This window comes from Natrix helvetica, assembly GCF_964273705.1.
Source record: "Natrix helvetica genome assembly, chromosome: 4".
Lineage (NCBI taxonomy): Eukaryota > Metazoa > Chordata > Lepidosauria > Squamata > Natricidae > Natrix > Natrix helvetica.
In genome coordinates, this window is record NC_138550.1 from 128,009,511 (window position 1) to 128,034,255 (window position 24,745).

At 35.8% G+C, this 24,745-nt stretch overlaps 1 protein-coding gene and 1 long non-coding RNA gene across 3 annotated transcripts in view; one reads left to right on the top strand and one right to left on the bottom strand.

Annotated features, from left to right (window-relative positions):
* Positions 1-24,745, top strand: part of LOC309390698 — a 279,896-nt gene that overhangs the window by 240,574 nt on the left and 14,577 nt on the right. The window lies entirely within an intron of this gene.
* The window catches only part of RB1CC1 (RB1 inducible coiled-coil 1), a 55,922-nt gene that overhangs the window by 25,875 nt on the left and 5,302 nt on the right, over positions 1-24,745 (bottom strand). For both annotated transcript variants that reach the window (XM_081950315.1, XM_081950316.1), the window contains exons 2-12: positions 21,418-21,532; positions 19,138-19,267; positions 18,527-18,653; positions 18,268-18,438; positions 14,635-14,837; positions 12,851-13,283; positions 6,761-6,931; positions 4,271-4,455; positions 2,578-2,764; positions 2,378-2,459; positions 1,002-1,063 (exon numbers count right to left, since the gene is read on the bottom strand). In XM_081950315.1, the coding sequence (XP_081806441.1) occupies positions 1,002-1,063; positions 2,378-2,459; positions 2,578-2,764; positions 4,271-4,455; positions 6,761-6,931; positions 12,851-13,283; positions 14,635-14,837; positions 18,268-18,438; positions 18,527-18,653; positions 19,138-19,208 (1,692 nt within the window). In that variant the 5' untranslated portion in view covers positions 19,209-19,267; positions 21,418-21,532. The remainder of the gene's footprint in view (positions 1-1,001; positions 1,064-2,377; positions 2,460-2,577; positions 2,765-4,270; positions 4,456-6,760; positions 6,932-12,850; positions 13,284-14,634; positions 14,838-18,267; positions 18,439-18,526; positions 18,654-19,137; positions 19,268-21,417; positions 21,533-24,745) is intronic.

Here is a 24,745-nt window from a genome sequence, read left to right on the forward strand (position 1 = left end):
GGCAAACATTCAGATATACGGGGGGGGGGATCCCGTTGAACAAACAAGTCTTTTGGTATTATTTCTAATAAAACAGATTGTAGATGCCATTCTCAGATCATATTAATGGAAAAATATTATACAAAATATTTTGGAAAATGAATATTAATGCAGAGATGATATAATTAGTTACATTTTACATTATATTAAATGTTATTCAAAATGAAGAAAGCTCTGTCACATATGTCGCTATTAAACCTGTTGCTATTAAAATAATGTAATTGATTATAAGACTGATGCACTGTAATAGTTCTTTACTGCTGAATACAGTACAACTCAAAATAGACCACATCAAAGGAAAATAAATCTGACTTTATACTGTATAGTCTTAAGATCTGAATCACTGTAATTATATAGGAAATATATTTAAATTACTGAAGATAGCTCAATGAAAATAAGTAATGCAGCTCTAAATTCTATAAGAGTACCCAAGCAGCTATAATCCCCAAAATATGAATAGCAGCAGGTTCAGCACTTGTAACAAATATATTATCTAAATATGTAGTAGCATTTCGCAGAATTGTAAAGCTACAAAAAGCCCCACATAGTTCTAACATAAGTGAAATTAATTCAGAAATCTGATCAGTCCCAACAGGGAGATCTAAAAGTGTTCCTGTTTACCATCTGCCAGCAAGGGGAAAGGGTGAGAGGAACAATTCTTATTCCTATCCCATTTCTGCGGTATTTGTTTAAGCTCAGTTATTTACGTTATTAGTTCTGCGTCTCATCATGTGAAAAGTCATCAACATGTAAATGCTAATCACATATTTTAAAAAATAAGAATCAAGTTTTATATATTCTCTTTCAGTTTTCACAATACAATATTTCATTACTTACTGCGGAAAAATTTGTCAAATCTACAATAAATATGAATTAGCTGTTCATAGCTATTTAAAACCATATATAAATAAACATAACACCAATTAATATTTTACAGCCAAAGAAAAAGATAAAATACTCACACAAAAGGATGGTGGCCAGGCATCAAGGCCCCTGAACAAACGATTTCTTAAGAAAGATTTCCCTGTTGAAAGAAATAATGGATTAGGGCCAGAATTGCAGAACAAAAATTTTCCAGCACATCTCAGGAAAATTCATCATCCAATACCACAAAAATATATCCTACGATTGAAGAATATAATTCATTCTCACTAGCACGATTTCTATAGCCATCTCTTGTTCACTCTCAGTATTCTTTTTATTAGATCACACACCTTTAACTGGAGAAAAGTAAAGAGAATACTATGCATGATCCCAGCTTCTTCATTTTCTAGCAAAGTCCTGATACAAGAGGTAAACTAGAAGAAAAGTGCCCCGAACTATACAGCACAGGATAGTAAGATAATTATGAGAAATGGCTGCTCTTTATCTTTCTTTCTTTTTTGATACATGTAAACACTCCTACACCTTTTGTCAATAATGTGATTGCATGACTGAGGCCAGGCATATCAATAATTTTGATTTATAAATGCACATTTAGTTTGGGTGAGTCATGACACAACACTGATTCAATATAACTGCTAGACTTCACATCAAACATAGAATATTCTTTACTCTTCAGGAACACTGCTGTTAAAAAGCAGAGCTTCATTGATTCAGCATAATATTCAGACCAGAAAAACACATATTCAAAAGATTTGTTACTTTCAAACCAGTGGTGGGTTACGACCGGTATGCCCCAATACGGGCGTACCGGTGCCTTCCAGGAGCACTGGGTACCGTACCGGTACGGTGCTCCGGAGGGCCCACCCGCCCGCTGTCCTTACCTGTATTTCGGGACTTACATGCATGGAGCGTACGGCACATGTGCGATAATCTGCCGAGCAGCTGGGGCATCGCGGAGCATCACAGGCAGAAGTATGCATGCACATAGTGCGTGTGTGCGCACGCGCGTGCTGCACACGTTCATGTGGTGGACGCCAGGCCCCGTTGCACCATACCGGTTGCAACGGGATCCGGAACCCACCACTGTTTCAAACATAAAAATGAAGATGTATGTAGGTTTGTGTCCAGAGTCTGTTGTCAATAGACCATCACCCAGGGTTTAAATTCTAGTTTTTTCCCCTGACCTGTTCCATGTCAATGGAGTCTTGCTCAATCTTTTCCAGCCTTGCATCTGTTCAAAGTTTACATAATGATTCTGTCTGGCAGAATCCTGCTAATTTCCACCTTGCCAACTTCAAACCTTACAAAAACCATCATATGTTATAATTATGCTGCACATAGTTGGGCATAATATAAAAATTAACACTAATTTATTCAAGATACACATTTCTTTTAATGTTATGATGTTTGTGCCATTGTAGCTTGAGAGCAGAGAAATAATTACAATACTTACTAAATAATTTTCCAAAAGATTCCCTTTTGGCTTTTTCTGCATCATAAAGATGTTTACCATCTTTTACTAATGCACCAGCCCACTATAAAACAAAAAAAGGTAATTAAATACAAATGTACAAACACATTTTTTCTCTAAAGCAAAAGATAGTCACAAATTTATAAAATTTTCTGTTTAAATTATCTATTCAAATTACTTACCTCTCTGTAGTGTTTCACAAACATTTTTCTTCTTACGACTTCAACAACTGCCAAACAGTACATCTGTGGGACATTACTGAGCTTTTCTACAATTTTCACTCTTTCTAGCAGCTCTGTAACAAGGCGAAGCAATGCTTGTAGTTTCTCTCCATCTTGGTCAGCATGAAGCATGACGAAGCAGCACCACCTGCAGAACAGGTGACACTAGGTGAATTTGGACTGGTGATTAAAAGAAAAATCGTCTACTGAATAGCTATTTGTCAAATACAGTATATATCTTACCTTTTATCAAGGGGCTCATCAAGACAGTTTCATATTCCAAATCTATTTTTTTCCCACAACAATGTGAGGCAAATTGGACTCAGAAGTACTGACCAGCCTCTAGCCACTCAAAGAACCGGCTCTTCTAATAATTGCCAATCAGGTATTTGCTTATTTATGATTTGAAAACTTTATAAACTGCTCAATCACAGAATATTTTAGATAGGTTACATCAGTGGCCCCCAACTTTTTGGGCATTAGAGACTGGTTCCCTGGAGAGAGGCTTTTCCTCAGACCAGAGAGTTTTAGTTTCTCATGATGGGGATTCGCTTTTTGGCACCTCTCGGTTCTGGCATGCCACGAATCAGTGCTGGTCCAGAAACCCGGGGTTAGAAAACCCTAGATTATACAATTAAAATGCAATTAAAATCAAAGCAAACTAATTAACCTAGGAATATAACTGCATTCCATGGATAGCTATTAAAATCCATACCATTCAAATTTCTAATGTGAATTCAAATTCACCAACCTCAATACTTTGTGGTTCTGCTCTAGATTATTGTTTCATATCTTCATATAAAAAAGAAAAAGGCCAACTGTTCAAATAAACTATTATACATATAGTCTTCAACTTATAATTGCAATTGGGACCAGGTTTCCAGTCAAAAGTTGATATGATTGTGAGTCAAAACATTCGTGTGATCAGACCCAATTTTATGCCATATTTTGCAGGAGTTTTTAACCTATCTTTCTGAATGGAAATCTTTTGCTGGAAGCGGGCAAAAAAAATTTGCAGTCATGTGACTGCAGGACTTTGCAAGCACTCAGAAACTAGTTGCCAAGCACCCAAAAAGCAATCAAAATGAGAGTGTGCCTGCAACAGACAGCCACTATTCACCAAGAAAAGATATTGGCTTTCCAGAGTCTTTATTCATGTGGAGAGTCTCACTAGAAAACGGTTCTCCACAGTAACCTTTATTTGCTAACAACCGAGGTCAACATGTCTGATTCCTTTTCATATACTTTTGTGTTGTTTCTTCTGCTTATTCACATATTTTTAATAGTACTTTCTCTTATTATCATATACACAAGAAATGCAAGACACTTCCCCATTAATTTGAAGCTGGAAAAATGCGACTACATACATTCAGAAATACATTTTACTAGTGCTAGGAACCTATTGAAGGTATTACAATAAAAGAAACAAAATCCTATGCACTTAATTGCAAAGGAAGTTTGCAAACTTAGTGGATAGAACACGGCAAACTAAAAAGGTGATTCCTGAATATAATAATGATACAGTTCTGGGCAAGTCATTCAAAGAAAGAAAGATTTGGGATATAATTTCTAAACAGTAATTATAATAATAGCACACATAAAATAAAATGAAAATGCATGGGGTGAAATAAATTACTGCAATAGCTTCACTTACTTCAGTCGGACTTGTAAATTATTTGCAAGTTCTTGTTTGGCAGTAGTACATTTTTGTTTAATATCTAAAAGTTTCCTGTGGTTAGTTAACATGATCATCAGTTGATTTGCATGGCTCAAGCACAAGTCAGGTAGTACAGAAGGATCTTTCAAGTTCTCTGCTCTCTTCTGATTAGCCAGAAATCCCTTAATAAAATAAATTGACATAAGAATGGAAACATTTTCTGTTCTCTGTGCCAAATAAAAATTATGTTAATTCATTCCCAATAACTTCAGAAGAATTTTTTTTTTTTGCAAATCAGAATCACCTATGGAAATTGATTGGTATCCATATTAATAACTAAAATGGTTTCAGAACACTACAGTAGCCCTCCTCTAAGATTTGCAAAATAATATATAATAGTCTAGATCAGCGGCCCCAATCTTTTGGGTGCCAGGGACCCATTTCATGGAGGCAGTTTTTTTTCATGGGATCATGGTTTTACACACCGCTTGGATCCCACACATGCTGGATGCAGCTTCACTGGATGGAACTTTGCTCGTTTGCACAGATTGGTTCCTGGTGGGCCACAGACCGATGCCAGGTCCGGAGGTTGGAGATCCCTGCTCTAGATAATTGCTTCATATTTTCATATAAATATGTATTCTAAAGGACACCAAAAGACTTTATTATCAATAAAAACAGCACGTAATTTAGGTTTAACAAGGTTGCATTATGTTAGAAACTAAGTGAAAGAATCCTTATAATATATTGCCACCTACTGACCATATTGGATAAGATGTTATATACACATGTTATTATGCAATAAGAAACTACCTACATTCATTTTCTTATTTTTGTTTTAATTATATCCAACCTCATTTAAATACAGAAACAATTGCACAGTCATTAACTGTATTTTGGTTAGTTTTTCTCACCTTTATAAATAAATTACTAAATACTAATTTTGCTACTAGTTTTAAATATTTAGAGTTTTTATTAATAGTTTTTCATTAGTATTCTACTATTTGTATTTATGATGCTATCATAAACTATACATTTTTATTGGAACTTTTTAACTTTTAAACAGTTTTGTACAATTGTATTCAGTGATAACACAACATATCAAACTATCTGATTACACCTGCAACCAACATTTCAATCTTCATTTTCCTGTTGTTTTCAATTGGCATATTAGTAAATTAATACTGTTTATGCTTGGGTTTTAAAATGCATTTTATTAAGAACCAAATAAGTGCTCCAGTGGTTCTAGAGCAAGAGAAGGCACATATGTGCTGCTTGGGGAAGAACTTTTGAAAAGGACAACTAAAAAAACCATTATGTGGTAAGATGGCCCCAGAAAAGCTACCTTAAAAGCAAATAAATAAGGAAAACCTTTAAAACTTGGGGTGTTTAGCTTTGAGATCCAAGCCCCTATAACAGATTGTAAGAAGACTGTAAATCAATCTAACCTAGGAAAAAAGAAGATTATATAAACTAATGTATGTTAGGACTTTGCAAGTATTTGAAATGGATGTTTCTCTGAAAGGTTTGGCATAATTAGTTTGAAGGCATTTTCTGGTTATCCAAATTGTGTATACAGATAACTCCTCCAATAAGACAACTAAGTTAAATCTTCAAAGTAAACATGCTGAGCCTAAGTTCACTCCCTTGAGTTATTTATAAAAATAATAAAGACATTTACTTTATTATTAATATTCCTAAGGTACTCTACTCCCCATGGATCCAAGCATCCATCACAGAAAAAGCAGAGAATTAAAAATAATATAATGATAAATAATATACATCACAATGGTACTGAATAATAGGGGTAAATAAAGAAAAATCTTAATACATCCCTACACACACCCTAGATGCTTCCATCTAGAATTAAGACTTTAATTCTTTACATTTAAGAAAGAGATAGCTCTTACATACGAGGCAGACTATTTGATAATATTATAGAATTAAACTATTTCTAATTGTTGAATTGCAATTTCCTTATGCTTGACTATAATGGCTGATTCTTTAGATAATTCATTCAGCAGCTTCTGTACAATAAACTTCTAATTCAGAAAAATAATAGGAAATGTATTTGTATACATCAAATAAGCATTATCTTAGTATAAGTGGCATTGATTTCAATCATGAGAGAAATGCTAAATAACACAAAAAAGTAGGATTACATTAGAGGTACAGAACTAAAATCTCCTAACTTGAAAACCTCTGGTGATGCCTTCAAAGACTCCCAGAATCACTGGGAGTTGGGCAGCAAAAATATTTATATTAGAACATCCACACCAAAATTAGTGCCTGAACTAAAGAATGAGGTAGTCAATTTCATACTGTTGTAGGAAGATATCCGTATCTGTGATGAAAAAAAAAGTTTAATTTCAAATTTATGTTCTGTTGCAACTTAATCTAACAAATCCAGTTTATCGAACAATTTTCAGAACATACTATTATTATAAAAAAGGCTATCTTGCCTTATTCAAAACAACTACTACTTACCTGAGCAAGTTCTTTTTGTTCATTAACGAGTCTGCTGCAGCTAGCTATCATCTGGTCCAGCGCATAAAGCCTATCCTCCAGTCCCTTAATAGCCTTCATGTTCTGATTATCTAATTTGGCAATCGTCTGTCTACAGTCTGCCAAAAAAGGCTGAATAATTCTTGGATCAAGCTGAAAAACAAAAAGACAAATGTAATGACTAACTGCTTCTTATGGAAAGGAAATTATGGGGAAATTATTATCATGTGTGGGTAATCTACAATTAGACTCACAGTCTAAGACTGGTGGAAACTAAGTAATTCAAACCCTGACCAAGGATCCAAGGATTTTTAAGGTAATGTCTAACACTATAGGCAGTTCCAAGCAGAATGGTATTTTGTAAAATGAGGATATTCAGGTCCAAAAAAATCAGTATTTCCTGATATTGATGAAGTCCTGTAGATAGTACTCTGAGGATTCTAAATAAGATTGGTACAATAGATTTCTTTTTCCATAAGGGTTCAACTTTGATCCGTAAGTCCCACAATTTCATAATTTTCCAATTGTTTTTACTCAATCCTAGCATCACCCAGAATAGCAATGTCAATGAAGCAGACTTTCTTATTTTAAATAACGATTATATCAGATATGTTAGGTACAAGGTGCCTGTGTTTTGAAAGTTAAATTTTCCTTAAGATCTCAACCTGCTCATTTTCCAAAATCTTCTCGATTTGATGGTCCAGTAGTTTTAACTATATTCAAATCCAAGCCTCTGGAAAAGCTTCCAATAAATTCTGACAATTTGGTCATGATGCTGTTTGTAGTCAGTTTGTGAAATTTTGGGGTAGCCACTGATCAAAATCGTAAATTGTTTCATCCTTTTTACTACAAAGGTGACATTGGCTGTTGCAACATTTGAATTTTTGCCTTCATGAAATTAGTTGGCAAAGTTTGTTGTGAGTCAGGAGTGTTTTTGAACACTCCTGATCTTAACTAAGTCTATGTGAATTTTATTAGTTTTCCTTTTATATCCTTCAAATATTGATCATGCATTGGCTTTTTCTTCCAATTAATAAATTGGTTTTCAATTTCAGGCCATGTTTTCTTTCTCCATTTTGCTTAATCTGTACAAATCCTCTATCCGCTTTAGCTCTTTGCATGCAGCCAATCACTACTACTTTTTGGGTGCAAAGCAGTGGTGGGTTCCTGCCGGATCGCACCGGATCGCGCGCGCTCCCTTTCAGCGCTCCACCTGGCTCGCGCGCTCCCTTTCAGCGCTCCACCTGGCTCGCACGCTCCCTTTCAGCGCTACACCTGGCTCGCGCGCTCCCTTCCGGCGCTAAAACCGGAAGTACAGTCTTGCCCCGCCCCTGGCGAAGCAACGACGCCTGCCTGCGCTCCACCAGCTCGGCTGGGAACGGAGATGTTTCCTCAGCGGAGCGGAGCGCCTGCAGGCACTCCGCTCCGCTGAGGAAACATCTCCGTTCCCAGCCGAGCTGGTGGAGCGCAGGCAGGCGTCGTTGCTTCGCCAGGGGCGGGGCAAGACTGTACTTCCGGTTTTAGTGCCGGAAGGGAGCGCGCGAGCCAGGTGTAGCGCTGAAAGGGAGCGCGCGAGCCAGGTGGAGCGCTGAAAGGGAGCGCGCGCGATCCGGTGCGATCCGGCAGGAACCCACCACTGGTGCAAAGCATGGTGCATTGCCATTAGTTTTCTTGTTTTCCGATCCAAATTATCAAATTGTATCTGGGTCCAATCAACTATTCCTGCAGCATATCAGATAGTAGCTCATGTATTAATTGCTTTAATGATATGTCCGTCATGTAGCTTTGTTTTCAAAATTTTCAGAACTTGTTGATTCTCTGTAGCACTTGAGCTCATTATATCGAGATTAAACTTGAAACTATGGAGGAATTTCCTGATAGTGATAATGATTAATCAACAGAACAGCTTGCATTCTGGAGTTGTGGGTGCTCCATCATTGGGAATTTACAAGACAACCATTTGTTCAGGATGATATAAGCCCTTGGCAGAGGGCTGGACTAAGATCTCTTCCAGCTTTATGATTCTACAATATATTTAGTAGAAGTATTTTGACTTGATTTTGTAATAAATTGGAAGCTTCCAAATCCCCAAAATATGTGTAGGCTTCTTTGGGTACCACTGCTGTTATCAAATCTTCATTGTTAAGCTGTATTCCATCATCTTCAATAATTTTCCTGCCATTATAGCTATAGTTGCACACTTGTTGATGCCAAATTGATTTCTAATATCTTTATTACACTCCTCAACAATACTTTTAATACCATCAAGCAACATCAATCTATTCTTGGGAAGGACTTGATAGGTCACCGATGGCGAACTTTTTTGGCTCGCGTGCCATAAGTGGGGGGAACGCAGAGGGTCGTGTGCAGGCGTGCCGCACCCATAATGCAATGTGTGACCCCCCCCAGTGCGCATGCGCGCACTACTGGCACAATCCCCTTTTTTTACATGCTTTTTTCGCCCTCCCCAGGCTCCAGAGGCTTTATAGGAGCCTGGGAAGGGCGAAAACAGCCTCCCCCTGCCCCCCTGGACACCCTCCGGAGGCGTCAGGGAAGCCTCTGGAGGGTTCCTGAAACCTTCGGAGCGCTCAAAACGACCCTCCGAGCCTACCGGAAGTCACTTCCTGTTTGCTTGGAGGATCGTTTTGAGCGCTCCGAAGGCTTCAGAGATCATTCAGAGGCTTCCCTGATGCCTGCGGAGTGCTCAAAACGACCATCCGAGCAAACCGGAAGTCACTTCCGGTTTGCTCGGAGGGTCGTTTTAAGCATTCCGAAGGCTTCAGGGAAGCATCTGGATGGTCCCTGAAGCCTTTGGAGCGCTCAAAGCAACCCTCCGAGCAAACCGGAAGTCACTTCTGGTTTGCTCGGAGGGTCGTTTTGAGCGCTCCGAAAGCGTCAGGGAAGCTCATGAAGCCTCCAGAGGGCCTCCGGGGGAGGCTCTTTTTGCCCTCCCCAGGCTCTTATAAAGCCTCTGGAGCCTGGGGAGGGCGAAAAATGGCTTTAAAAAAGGGTGCCATAGGTTCGCCATTACTGTGATAGGTAAATAAAAATGTTAAACCTAGGCTAAACATCTGGCTGATTGTGGAACCCACCATAATATACATCTGTATCCAAATACATGCACTGTAAGTAATGTGATGTAATCTGAAACTTGTACATTTTAAACTAGATTTTCTTAATAAGAAACACATAACAGGTAAAATCGACCTTCATTTCTTAAGCAGAAGAGATTTTCCTTTCCTCCTCTTCCACTGGAGCACCATAAAACATTGAAAAATGGCTTAAACAAGATAGCCCAAAGGGAGTGCCATATAGCGAAACCTATTGTAAAAGTTGCAGGAGGGTAGAACTGGATTTAATGAGATTTATATTATGAAATTGTCTTAAAAGTGCAACTTTAGTAAACTATTTAAGTCTTGCTGTATTCACAGAGATTAGTTTTTTTAAACCATACAAACCTGGTTTCTTTCAAAACAAAACCTTTAACTGTGTCTTATTCTGAATGTTTCTTCAAAGCAAATGTCTACGTCATACCCACATATTAACATGTTAGTATTTAATATTATTAACCTACCTCATCTAATGAAACAGACTGAAATTTGAAGTTACCACTTATAATACCATCCCTTAAGTACCCCCATTAATTCAATCCAGTAGTTGTTTAAAATATTTAAAGGACAGCACAGATCAACTCAAAATCATTTGTATTTTTATACTAATCCTGGATATCTTTATGCAATTCAATTTACTACATTATTCTCTGTTCAAACACTTATTTTTTAATAATAATTTTAGCATGTTGAATTCATCTATCCAGAGATATTCTTAAGGCGCTTACAAAGCAAAACATGTCTGAAGTATTCTATAAAATTTACCGTAATTTAAGGTAATCAGCTATTCCTTCCAATGGTTGGATAAACAGTATTCCCTAAAAACCCTTAAAAAAAAACATGAATGGACCTTTAAAAAATAAAGGGCAAACTACTCAACAGTGAGAGCTGTAAGCCAACTAGATGACTTTGGGCCAGTCACACACTAGGGATGTTCATCATCTTGCCTCTCTGTATACATATACATATTTATATTTTTAGTGCCCTTTATTTAAAAGATAGTTTGAGAGGAGTGAGGAGATCTTAAGAACATCCATAAATACTGGTTTCATTAAAGACAGTAATTGATAAAAATCAAAAACTGTTTTGATCAGTTTCAATCAAGTTTAATTTCGTACTGCCATACAGTTAGGAAAAACATCTCAATGTTTTATCTCCCTACACCCTGAAGGGAAGAAGGGAAGGAAAAATTAAATTTCGCTTAACATTAATTTATATCCTATCATATTACATGTTAAGCAAACAACTGGACATTCACAAAAATTATATTCAAATTTCTAGAATCAATACTACAATAATTCATCCAGCCAATAAAAATTAACAAAAAATTGCATTTGAGGAAATGACATTTTAAGGTTCTGGAGAACTTATAGGTCATGGAATCTAAAAAAATAGTTACTACTTTTCATAATAGATATACAATTAATTACAATTATACATTGATATTCCTAAATGACAAACGAAGTGGTCTAGGAATAGACATAAATCTGGAATAAACGTTTGAAATACAGAAGTTCATGGGAAGACATAACCGTCAAATAATGAACCACATGTTTATTACCAATATATGTGTAGACATCAATGTCAGATGCCACACAATTGTAGAACTATATTACTAAGATCAACTTGAAGCTATATGATAGAATATAAATTTCAGAAACAGATTAAATGCAGCTGTCTATCACAAATTTGTTACTGTACCTTTACCAACTATTATGCTGAATAAGGCTATGAGTTTTAAAACTAATATGTTTGAACTTTACCAGTCTCACAAAGATATGCCCCACTGCTGTTGCCAAGGATTCATAGATCAAACAAACTAATTTTGCTTGAAAGCCCATGCTTTGGGTCCTGTGTACTTATATCAGTTGATAGTGGATTGAAGCCTGAATGGGAAGTGTGATTAAGTCTTTGCATGAATAAATCTAGGAGAGCCAACTTTGTTTTTCATATTATTGATAAGAAATTATAGACTAATATGCAATTAATCAGAGAGCCAGACTGTTTTCTAGTTCAGATAAGTTATTCACTTGATTTTTTTTTCAATCAATCTATCATGCTACATATGTTTGAATAGAAAGCAACAGTCATCCTTTTTAACCAACATGGAAAGTCAAAATCTAAGCCTTTTAGCGGGCTACTAAGAAAAAAAAATCTTTTATTATCAACATTGGACATGAAGGAAATCAACTGAGAGGCAAACGAAATAAAATAATTTGGTGGAAGAGTGGAGAGGTCTGACAGCATTATTGATAAGCCTACAGATAACTTTTTCTCATCTATGGCTATAAAGTGAGCAATATAATATAAGTAGTCTTCGACTTAGGACACAATTGAGTCCAAAATTTTCATTGCTAGCAAGTTTTTTTTATATAGTTTTGCCCCATTTTACAACCTTTCTTGCCACAGTTAAGTGAATCATAAATACATGCCATTTGCCAAGCATCTGAATTTTGATGATTTGACCACAGAGAGGCTGCAATGATCACAAGTGTGAAAAACAGCCATGAGTCACTTTTCTCAGTTCCATTGTAACTATGAACTGTCACTAAATGAATGGTTGTAAGTTGATTACTACCTATATAAAGATACTCTCATCCCTACCCTGAACATTTGACACTGCCTTATTTGTTAAGATATGTATATTAAACTTTTCTGAAAAAAATATGCAAGTAGCATATCATATACAGTAAATATGAAAAAACCTTATGTACACCCAAAATAATTCTATTGGGAGAAAATGCCTGGGAAAAGAGACCATGGACAAAAACCATCTTCCTCTTCCACCGGTAACAATCTATGCTGAATTGCAATTATCATTTTCAAACCAACATCAAAATGCCACTTTAGATCTAATATCCTGTACGTTACTTACAAGTAAAGTTATACAGGATAAAAAAGAATAATTCAAAAGGTTATAAAACAGAACACAATGACATTTTCAAAAAAATCATTAACTTACTCTGCTCATGGAATCAAAACATTTCCTGACCAAGGATTCAACATCATTAGGTCTATCTTGAACATTTATCCAGTCTAAAAGTGAAACATTAAAAGAAGGCAGATCATCCTCGTTAAGCTCCATTGAAATATCTTTGTCTTGGACTGTATATTGACTAACTTCCCTATTTTCATTCACTTTTTCAAAATCTGGATCATCTGAGGTTGGATATTCCACCGACTTGCAAAATGATGCTATCAATAATTGTTTGTTCATTTTAAGTGTATCAGGAGAAAGCATAACGTCAGCTGACTTCTCATTTTCAGTGTCTTCGCTTCCTGTTCTTCCATGATCAGTGGAAGAATCCATTCGTTCCAAACACTCCCTGTAACTATGTCTAGTTAGGCACTCCAGCAATGGGATCTTGGCCATAATAGAAACAGCAGCCCCTAAGCTTGGGAAAATAAATAAACAAATAATGTTAAGTATTAACATAAAGTATTAAGATGATGCGTTTTAGTAATTTCACTATGTTACCTTAATTCTTCTAATTTTATCCAAATGCTTTATCAGACAATGAAATATTAAATATGTTTTGATTTACTTATATCTTCACTACAATTTAAAAAAATTAATATACCGGTGTACTTTAAAAGAGTTTATCAAATAATCTGAAGTGTTTATTCAAATTTAAAATAGGAAATCAGGTAGGTACAAATTAATATTTTATATCAATGTTATGTATTTTATGTGAATCTGCCATTGAGTCAGTGTTGATTCAAAGGTCGAACTAGAACTCATACATGTAGTTGATAACCTACTATACCGTTTAGTGACCATTCGAAATTACAATGGCACTGAAAAAGTGACTTAGGGCCGTTTTTCACACTTATGACCACTTCAGCATCCCCATGGTCATGTGATCAAAATTCTGATGCTTAGCAACTGTTTCATATTTATGACAGCTGCAGTGTCCCAGGATCATCTAATCCCTTTCTGCAATATTTTGACAAACAAAGTCAATGGGGAAGCCAGATTCACTTAACAACTGTGCCAGTAATTTAACAACTGCAGTGATTCACTTAAATAGGGCAAGACTGACACTGCAATCACTACACCAAAATGCCTTTCAATGTTACATACATAGAAACATTAATTATACAGTAATACAGTTTTCTTCCAAATTTTAAATGGAAAGTCTGAATATACATTGTGCCTGAAGATCAGCTATTCAAACATGTAGTCTACAACTATCCATCATCGACATCATCATATTAAATAATAAAGCCTTAAAATAAAGCCTATTGAACTGTACTCGCCGCCCCGAGTCCTTCGGGAGGGGGTGCGGCTAAGAAATAAATATTCTATTCTATTCTATTCTGTATGGGACATTTCCTTATTTAAAAAAAGGCTATCATAATTTGTATTATGCTTTAATGTTATGTAACTGATCACATAAATGCTTTCCAAGTTAAGTATTAGTACACAAATAATAAACCAGCAAATGAAATCCACTGCAAACATATTTGCAGTCATCTGTTTTTTTGGGTAATACACCAATGACTATGTTCCATTGAATTAAGAGGAATCTGGTTTTTTACAAGTCAAAACAAATATATAATCACATTTTCAGAAGTCCTGAGTAATATAATTACAATCACTCACTGCTTTTCTTTTAATTGGTATTAAATCTCAAGCACCAGAATTGATGTAATGAATAAAGTCAAAACAAATGTACAAACTCATAAAAACTTAAGTTTTCAATAGCAACGGCTTCTTACTAAAGAGTCTCAATGCAAACTTACTGTGTAAGTTTCAGTTTAATGTCATCTATGGATTGCAGGTAACTTGAATAAGCATTTTCAAATTTGAAAAGCAATTTTTGATAAGAATATGTGCAATCTTCCAAATTTGCCATTATAGCAGCCCAGCCTTGGTGCTGAAGATGTTCATCATGAACGAGGCCTTCACAGAAGGAGCAAAGTTTTTTGGCTATTTCATACATTTCCTGTATAAACAAATATGTTAAATATCAATAGCCTATATTTTCTAGTTAAAACATATAAACCTAACGTACACTTTTCCAAGGAAAGAAACATGGAACATAAAAAGAATGTAACAAAAAAATGTGAGTCTTATATGACAAGAAATGCCCTTGAAAGCATGTGTGAATAATAGTTTTAAAGAGATAAACCACCTAATATTAGTAAACTTTCTCAGAAGAAATGTCTATGGGACATTGGCAATATAGTTCTCATTTTTCTGCAGTATCCTTTGTCTTTTTTGCAGATAAAAAGAAAAGCAATGTTCACATGGTGATGTCTTTCATTAAACTCCTCCCCCCTCCCCCCAAATGCAAGCAGTTTCAATCCCAGCTAATTTTCTGGATAGGTAACTATTTTAATTTCTTTGCTTTTCTCATCCATTTTGTATTTCCATTACAGGCAATCCTAAGGTTACAATCATTCATTCAGCGACTGTTCAAAGTTACAAGGGCACCGAATGCATGGTTGTTGCAGTGTCCCATGGCAACAGGATCACCAAATCTGATGTTCCTAGCCAGCTTCCCTTAAGCAAAGTCACTTGGAAAGCTGGCAGAAGTTAGAACAGTCACATGAGGTCACTTAATAAGCTGTGTGGCCCTTGCTGAACAATGGCAACCAGGATTGCCAAAATTGCAATTGTTGATCAGCACACAGGCATAACATTGCCCTTTATAACCCTATTGCTTAGTGATAGCAATTCTGATCCCAATTGCTATCATAACTGAAAACTACTCATATCTACCTTTTAGCCTGGGATTGTTTGGGGGTATTTCTGATGTTGAAGAGGATCAAATTAATTCAATAAATGTATTTATATTACATGCAGCCCCTGACTTATAATGGCAATTTGAGTCAGAATTCCATCGCAAAGTGCTGTGGTAATGTGGTAATAAAACACACCTGTACTGGTTAGCGATAGCAATCCTGTGAAATCCAATTGCCATAGTTAACTGAATCCCATGGTCAGTAGGCAAGCAACTTCCGGCAGCTTCCCATATCAAAGTCAGTGCCAGCAGGAAAGTGCGGGTCCCAGGCCAGCAGTTGGTAAGTGGCTGCTGCTGGCTGGGGGAGAGCACAAGGAGGTGCACATGGGTGAATAAGACTGTGTTTTTTTTGGGGGGGGGGAGGTAAGTGGCTGACACAGTGCAAATACAGAGGCTGGGGTACGGTGTTTTTTTGGGGGGGGGGGGAAACTTACTCTAGCCACTTGCAATCTTCCCTGTCAATATCAGCCTTACCAGGTAGACCAGAGGGAAAACACAATTGGATAAGTTCATTCTGTTTTATTGTAACTCTACAATAACAGAAGCTTGCAAATCTGAAAGCACACACCTCCCATTATCTCGTTCACAGTCTGAGAAGCTAGAGAAGGCCCCTTCCGAGTCTGAATGCATTCTCTTAGCTGATAGTTCCCTGGACAGCATTTCTTTGCCTCATCTCTCAAAGTCTCTCTCACACCTCATCGCAACTGGTTTCTCCACTGATTTCCTTGGGAAACCAGCAGGGAAGGTTGCAAATGGTGATCATATGGTTGTGGAACATTGCAACCAGTCAAAGATGTGAACTAGAAGGCAAGGGCCCATGTCGCAATCATGTGATCATGGGGGCATTGGGATGGCTGGAACGCCTAGAACTGATTGCAATCATCCTTTTGAATAATCACTGAACATGATTGTAAGTCAAGAACTACCTGTAATAGAACACAAATCAATGATAAGGGAAAACAGCCTGTTCCTAATATATAACTTGGGAAAAGGGATGATTTTAACAACATTCCCAAGTGTCTTTCACAGCTTTAGTTCCAAAGAGTAAGATATTCAAGAAAATACCCCCATTCCCAAATTATATATTAGGAACAGACAGTTTCTCTTTATTACTTATTTGTGTTTTTAATAAAATTACCTCTGGAATAAACAGAAACATGCCATTAAGAAACAAACAAAAACTCTGTATCTGTAACGGAAATTTTATCCCTTAGCATAACTTTAGATTTCTGGTAAAACATACTTGTCCTTTCCTAAGCACCAGCACTGTAATAATTTATATATGTGAAACCAACATTGTTTCAAAATAATAATGTGACAACTCATGTTTATTTTGCTGCTACCCCTGACAATTTTTTTCTACTAAATACTAAAATTCATTTCATAATTTCAGTTATTCATAGGAGAAATAATGAATAAAGTCAGCAAAAAAATAAAAGCCATATAAAAATTATCTCAGCAGCTTTCTTTCATTAACATTGAATGTTATGACAACAAAGATAACAAGTTCATTTTTGAAATATTGCCATCTTCTTATCTTAGATTATTAAAAGGGAGAAACAAAATAATGTGGATATTTAGGAAACTGTATTGAATCACTGCTTTACTGGTTATTGTTTCCTAGCTATCACAAGCAAGGTACTCTCCTATTATCTACTGTTTCACATATCTCACTTGAAATGCCAAAAATTGAAAAATACTTACTCTATCATTTCCATTATCAACAGCTACTTAAATTTCTATTTTTAGGGATAGTGCTGGGGAGCTCTTCCTGAAAGAATTGAATTCCCTAGTGCCAAAAGTTTCTTTATTTACTTGATGAAGAGAAGATGTATGAAATCTAGGTATCTTAATACACAGCCAAGTTTCTCTATTCTGCAAACACAATTAAGGCGTTCACACAACTCAAGAATCTGCCTTTCCCATAGCAAAGAGTACATTGGCTTCCATGCTATTCTTTACCCTAGTCTCCCTCTTTAAAATGAGTAATCTGTGCAAATTTACGAGTTGGTTTCCATTCAAAGAAAAGAAAAACATTTTTTTAAAAACCTAAAGAAAAAATGGATTTAGTAATGGAATTAAGAAATAGATATTACAGGAGTTGTACTTAAATACTCCAAGTACATTCACTAGGCTTGTGCACTTCTGAACCATCAATGCCTTTTCTACATCAAATCAAGCATGCTTCATGTGTGAATTTCAATTCCCAGAATACTGAACAATGTCCATGCTTGCTCTAGAATTCTGATAGATGAATTGCACATATTTGGTACATATCCAATTTGGGTAGATTATCATAGTCTTTGCCTTTTCTCACAACATTCATTCTAAGATTTAATACTTGTCTGTAATTATTTCTGGAAAAAAATAATCTGATAATTATTAACACAGGGGATTCAAAATTTGTAACCCTGTTTTTGTTCTTTCATCTTTATGTTAATATGTTCTGTATATTGATGTATACTTTAATTAAAGTATACATAAATATACAAAACCTATTAACATAAAGATGAAAGAATCAAAATATATGGATATAAATGATTTTACATTATTTTAGATTAGCTGTGCTTTATTGAACATTTCTATCATAAAACTGCATAAAAGTTGTTCGAGGTTTTAAGTTACTTACCACAGCAAGCTGTGTTCGTGAAGCTACTGTGTGAAAAACTGCAGGCATCATAAGGGATTCTTCAACTTTTATTTCCATCTCATTTTCTGCTAAAAATGTTGTTTTAGGTATAGCTGGAGGACGTTCACACAAGATCATTTCTTTATTGAAGAGGAAAATTGGGTTGGTATCCTGTATTAAAATAAAATCAGTTATTTCAACTTTCTTTTCATTATTGAGTTTAAATTTAAATATTTTAAAAAATTATCAGAATATTTACCGTTCCAGCACTGTAACTACAGACTTTTCTGTCAGCTGCCATACATTCACCTCCATTGACAACCAGTACCTGATATTGAATGGCTATCCTGTATTTGTTTTGGATTGCTTGTTTAAGATCAGCCACACTAATAAAACAATAGAAAAGGCAGTGTGTGCATCAAATGGTTTTGTAAAACTCAAGGATCTTTATTTAAAGTTTGAGGAAAAATGTCAATTTTCATTTTGTCAACCTTTATTTTGTTAGCAGCAATAATTACACTTACGGAATCATGCAAAAGTTTATCCAAAATCTATAACAATAGACATATGATATTCTATATTACCACTATTATAATCAAAATACAGTTCACGTGCTATGGTTTACAAGAAAAATTAACCAAAGAGGAAGATATTTTCAAGCAAAATCAAGAGAAGTTTTCTAGGAAAGATTCAAATATGTCTCCATGTAACTATATTAGTGAAAGGCTTATTCCAAACACCACAGAGAAGTTACAGATGTGTTTTAATAATGGTTCTGTTTCAATTATCGATTTTAAAGTTTGCAATACTTAAAGACAGAAAATTAATCTAACAAAAGATTACATTTAGAAGATTTTTTTAATGCCTTACTTCTGTACTGCAAGTTCTGTATCAAAGGTAAGGGTAGTTCCAGTGTTGACCAGAAATACATATAACTTCATGATGACTTCTTTAGGTTTCTGAAGCTTATACCTTTGACTTTGCTATTATTATTTTGAAACTGCAAAAAACAAAAACAAAAACCCAACTCCATAACAGTATTAGTCATAAATACTGAAATTATCTGAATCATTTAGTTCTGTTCAGATGTTATTCATACATTGTTTACATGACAAAAATAAAAGACACAGAACCAACACATATCCATCTTGATATCCCTATATGGAACAGGTCTCCATTCATGAAGAATTTTATTTCTGTTCAAATAGATAAAAACAGAAACCTCCTGCAGGTGATATACACTGCACTCTGTTTTGTCTTTTCTCTTTCAACCCTCCAAGTGATAGGCTGCATTGCGCTGAGGGATAGTGCCTAGTCCAAGTCATCCATTGAGCTTTTAACCTGAAAGTGGATTTGAACCAGGGTTACCATGTTTACCACCGCATCCTAGCTTTTTCATGTCTGGACATTAAGCAACCACTTGGATCATTAAACAGATGGAAAGAACTGCCTACTGAAGCGGGGGGGGGGGGGGGGGGCAGGCATCTCCTTCCCTTGCACAGAAGGGAACTGTAGCACTTGGCTGGAAAAAGGAAGCTTGAAACTTTGTGATCTAAGCCTTTTCTCCAGCCCTATGCTGCAATTTCCCTCTTGCCTGCTGGAGACACGCTGTCCCAAGCAGGGGGAAATCAATCCATTAGACAGTGCTTTTGATCTCAAACAGGCTGGATGAAGAAATCTCTTTGTGAGGGACATTCTTCACCCAGCCTCTTTGAGAGCAAAAGTATTGGCTACCACTGAGGCTCTGCTCCTGCGTGGGTAGAAATAAATCCAACAAGCAGTGCTTTAGTTTTCAAGGAGGTTGGCTTAAAACAATCCATCCCAAAATCCAAGGAAAAATCCAAGCTTGGATTTCAGGATGGATCTTTTTCAGCTAGCCCCCATATGGTGGTGACTTGCGGCCTTCCCCGTTGACTTATTGGGGAAGCTGGCAGAAAGTATTACAAATGGGAATCATATGATTGCAGGCATATAATTGGCAACCTGTCTTTAGTACAGAGGGGTATTACAAGCACCCAGATTGCAATTGTGTGACTAGAGGGGTGCTGCAACAGCTATAAATTTGGCTACGGCTCGTAAATCTCTTCGTTCAGCACCATCATAATTTCAAATCTTAAATTAAGATAAAGAGAATTATACCTAATGCCATTTATTTCTGAGAATAAAGGAGAAAAAATGGAACTACTACTGAATATAATGTTAGAATCTCATTATCTTCATTTGGAGATTTTTGTTGCCCATAATTTACACTTTGGTATAGGACATAAGAATGTTTTCTGCCTTGTAGTTTATTGTATAGTCAATAATACTCCAAATGGGCTCACTGGCCAGAGGCAATGTAACTCAACGGAAAGCAAACCTTTTATCCCAGATGAATTACTGAAACAAAAATAGGCCTTAGCCTAGAACTTTGTTATTCATGGTTTGATCACCCAAGTGCTCTAATTTAAATATACCCTATTAGAGAATGTGATTAAGGATCAATCCACAGTGCTGGGCAGGAATTTTAACTGCATTTAGATCATGGTAGTTTTCCCTACAATAATACTAGTAGTTTGCCATTCAAATGAATCACTGACAATTACATTTTTGCATTGGAGGTACTGGGTTTTACTTCAGTAAAGCTATATGAAAGTAACCCTTTCAGGGAGCAAACTGTTCACTTCACAGACTCGTTCTAAGTGGTTGTATACAATACATCCTTCAAATCACATTGTAGCAGCTTAAGCACTTATCATCAATATTCACTATTTCCTTCTCCTCCACCAAAAGAGATATTGTTATTTCTCACTGACCGAGCTTCCCTGTAATTAGAACTTCATCTGATGCTATGCCAGTGAACCAATAAAAGTTGTCTCTTTTCTAAACATTTTTTTGTCAGTGTCATTCTTGTTTCTCAATCATTCCAAGTGATACGTTGCACTCCATCATTCAGGCAAAATGTAATGTTTTCTACTTACAATAATTTGCAAACTGTAACTGGTATAAATTGACCAGAAATACTGCTAAAATTTAACTGTCAGAGTAAGTCATTATCATAAAATTATATTAAAAGTATAAAAAATTCCACAAAATTAAATTTTAACATAGTAGTGGGAGTTATGATGAGACTATATGAATCTTAGATTGAAAGCAATACAGAATATTTACCTTCAGGAACTGCATGGAGGTATCCCTGCCTTTATAAATAGCTGGATTGCTAAACAAAGTATTTTCCTCATTAGACTTTGGAAATGTTTCTTATCAAATATGGAGCATGAAATACCTAACAGTGAAAAACAGAAATTGTGAATAAATAGATGCAAGAGAAACTAATTAATAATTACACTTCAGTCAGTGACAACCCTATATATATTTATTTATAAAGATATAAAATATATTTATTTAGAGAACATTAAACTGTGACATATAAAATGGAACTATACAGATATTCAGTTAGTGAAAATTGGGTTGGGCAACATTCAGTCAAGTGGTCACTAAATAGGAAATCATGTGACCACAACTGTGATTTCCCCTTCATCAGCACTGGGATAGCAGCTAGTTTGAAACTGATAAGGCTAATCAGTCACAACTTGGGCTTTTTGCTCCCAAACCATTTTCTTGTGCTTTGGAATGCTCATCTGACACTGGGATAAACAACAAAAAGGCAATTAATATTTGGATTTACATTCATTGGAGAGGAAGGTATTGCAAAAGAGTAAGTAGGCCCACAGTGGGGAATATACATTGAAAGCAATGTGCTCCTGCCAGCAGCCACAAGTGCTGTACTCAAATGCCCATTATGTTCCTGCTTCTTCCTTTGTAATCCCTTCCTCTGCAATCTTTCCACTGAATCAGGTGCGGAATGGATCAGAAATAGAAGAGATTGCGGACAGAAAGACAATAGCGAGGGATAAAGAAAAAAAGGCCAGGCACAGGACAATGTTTATTATCATGGTGATCACATAATTGAGGGACACCATGAAGATCATAAATGTGGGCACTGGTCTAAAGGGATTTTTTTTTAGTACCATTGTAACCTTGAATGATCTCTGAATGAGACGGGTGAGAATTGAGGACTATGTCTACTCTATAATTCTTGTATAGAATACTTACATTATACCTTAAATAAAGACTAGATTACATTAGAGAAAAGAACAGTAAAAGACTGATAAATGCCAACACTGAAAATGCCATTTAAACAGTACAGCTGTAACCACAAATAGATTTTGTAAATAAGTACACCCCCATACATTTATCTATGCTAGTAATCTGTTGCTCAGATATATTCAGAAAAAAGTCTTAGTCCATGGATTCAGAAATAACATAACTAACCTAAAGCAGTTCCATAACAGAAGGACAGATATGTTTCTACACTGCTGTTTATGTGGAGATTATGTATGAAAATAACTTACTTAGACCAGATTGACCATTAATTCAGATATGGATATTGATAGAACTAGCAGTTACAGAATACCAGTTTATTGAAACATGATGCCATAATGTGTATCAGTGGTGGGTTCTGGATCCCATTGCAACCGGTACTGTGCAAGGGGCCGGGCGTCTACATGCACACACACACATGTGTACTTACTGCCCGCGACACACCGCAATGCTCCAGCTGCTCGGTGGAGCGTCAAGCAGGAGCCATACACTCTATGCGCGGAAACCCCCATCATCTCAAATACAGGTAAGGAGGGCGGGCGGGTGGATGGGCCCTCCAGAGCACCATACCGGAACGGTACCTGGTGCTCCCAGCAGGCACCGGTACGCTCATACCAGGGCGTACCATTCGTATCCCACCACTGGTGTGTATGTATGCTCTCACATAGAGACACATATACATAAACATATGTAAATATATATATATATATATATATATATATATATATATATATATATATATATATATATATATATATATATATATATATATAATGTATGTATTTGTGTTACAACCCCTGGTATGACTCCCTTTATTTATTTATCAGTACAAATATAACATACATACATACATACATACATACATACATACATACATACATATATATGTATTTGTGTTACAACCCCTGGTATGCCTGGTATATATATAAAACAAAGAAGCCCAAGTGTGTATCACTTTCATTAAGGTAGCTAAAGTGTCTTCTAAATCATTCCTGAAATTGTATTATTTTAATGATACACCATTTTTCAGTGAATCACAAAAATTATACAGTACAAAATACCAGAGCATTTTAACACCAAAAGCTTTAACTATTAGAAAATGTATCAGGAAGTTCCAAGCATTCTGATGAAGATGAATATCTTAAGCAAGCAACATCTTAAGCAAGTAGGAAGTTTCATAGTAAGAAGCAGAGATGCAGGTTTTGTGGAAAAGTCTGAAATGAGAATTTCCAAAGAAAAAGTAATGAATACAATTGGGATATTATTCCTCTCAATGCTTGCCTAATTTTCTGTAGCTTCTAATAGCTTCTTCTCCCTTCTTCTATCTCTGAGCCATTGGAACCAGTTAGGGGTAGCTATAAATCCCTGTTTTTCTATTTTTAAAAATGAACATCTGAAAAGAAAATTGTACAACTCTGAAACCACCAAACCTGACTGAAGTGGATTTTTTTCAAGCCACATCTCTAGAAGAAAGGTCTTGTTTCACACAAGTAATCCCCACTTATCGAAGATTGGGTCAGTGTTCCACTTATGCTGAGCAACAGCCCTCCTCCAGAGATCTACTCCAGTACTCACTTAGAAAGACATTCAAACAAACTCAAAATTAAGAATGGTCGTCTCAGGCCACTAATTGATTGTATTTTTCTTAACTGCAAGAGCCAAAGCACTGTAGGAATGCTTCATAAAAAATACGATTTCAGCTTAATTTCTAATTTGGGAATATATATTTTTAACCAAAATGTACAACACAACACACATGTATGTCTCTTTCTTCTTTGCAATTAGATACATTCCCCCTGTACAGAATCTCTAAATATATACTGAAAGCTAAAGCAAATTATTATAATGAGAAAGAAAACTGGGAGCTTCAAAGAAGTGGCTCTAGAATGAACTCAGAAGCAACTTCTAAGTAATAAAGGGATATTAGAAAACAAACAGTGCAGTAATCTGAATAGCTAAGACTAAGTTACCATAAACTAACACTGATTTTATTGAAAGCATGAAGATGACCAAATAAGTTTCCTACACAAAAATTATACCTTCTCTTTATTGCTTATTAATATCACAATACTGTTGTGCTTCTTTCTTTTTCCACAAAAAATATTTGTGTGAAAGTAGAACATAGAAAGGAACTTACAATTTAGAGAAGAAAGCATTAAAATCCTTTATAAGGATGCTTTGGTCAGGCCCAGGTCAGATCAATTCAAATTGTTAAAAAAGTTTGGGTATTTTATGTAAAGGTAAAGGTTCCCCTCGCACATATGTGCTAGTTGTTCCCAACGCTAGGGGACAGTGCTCATCTCTGTTTTAAAGCCGAAGAACCAGCACTATCCGA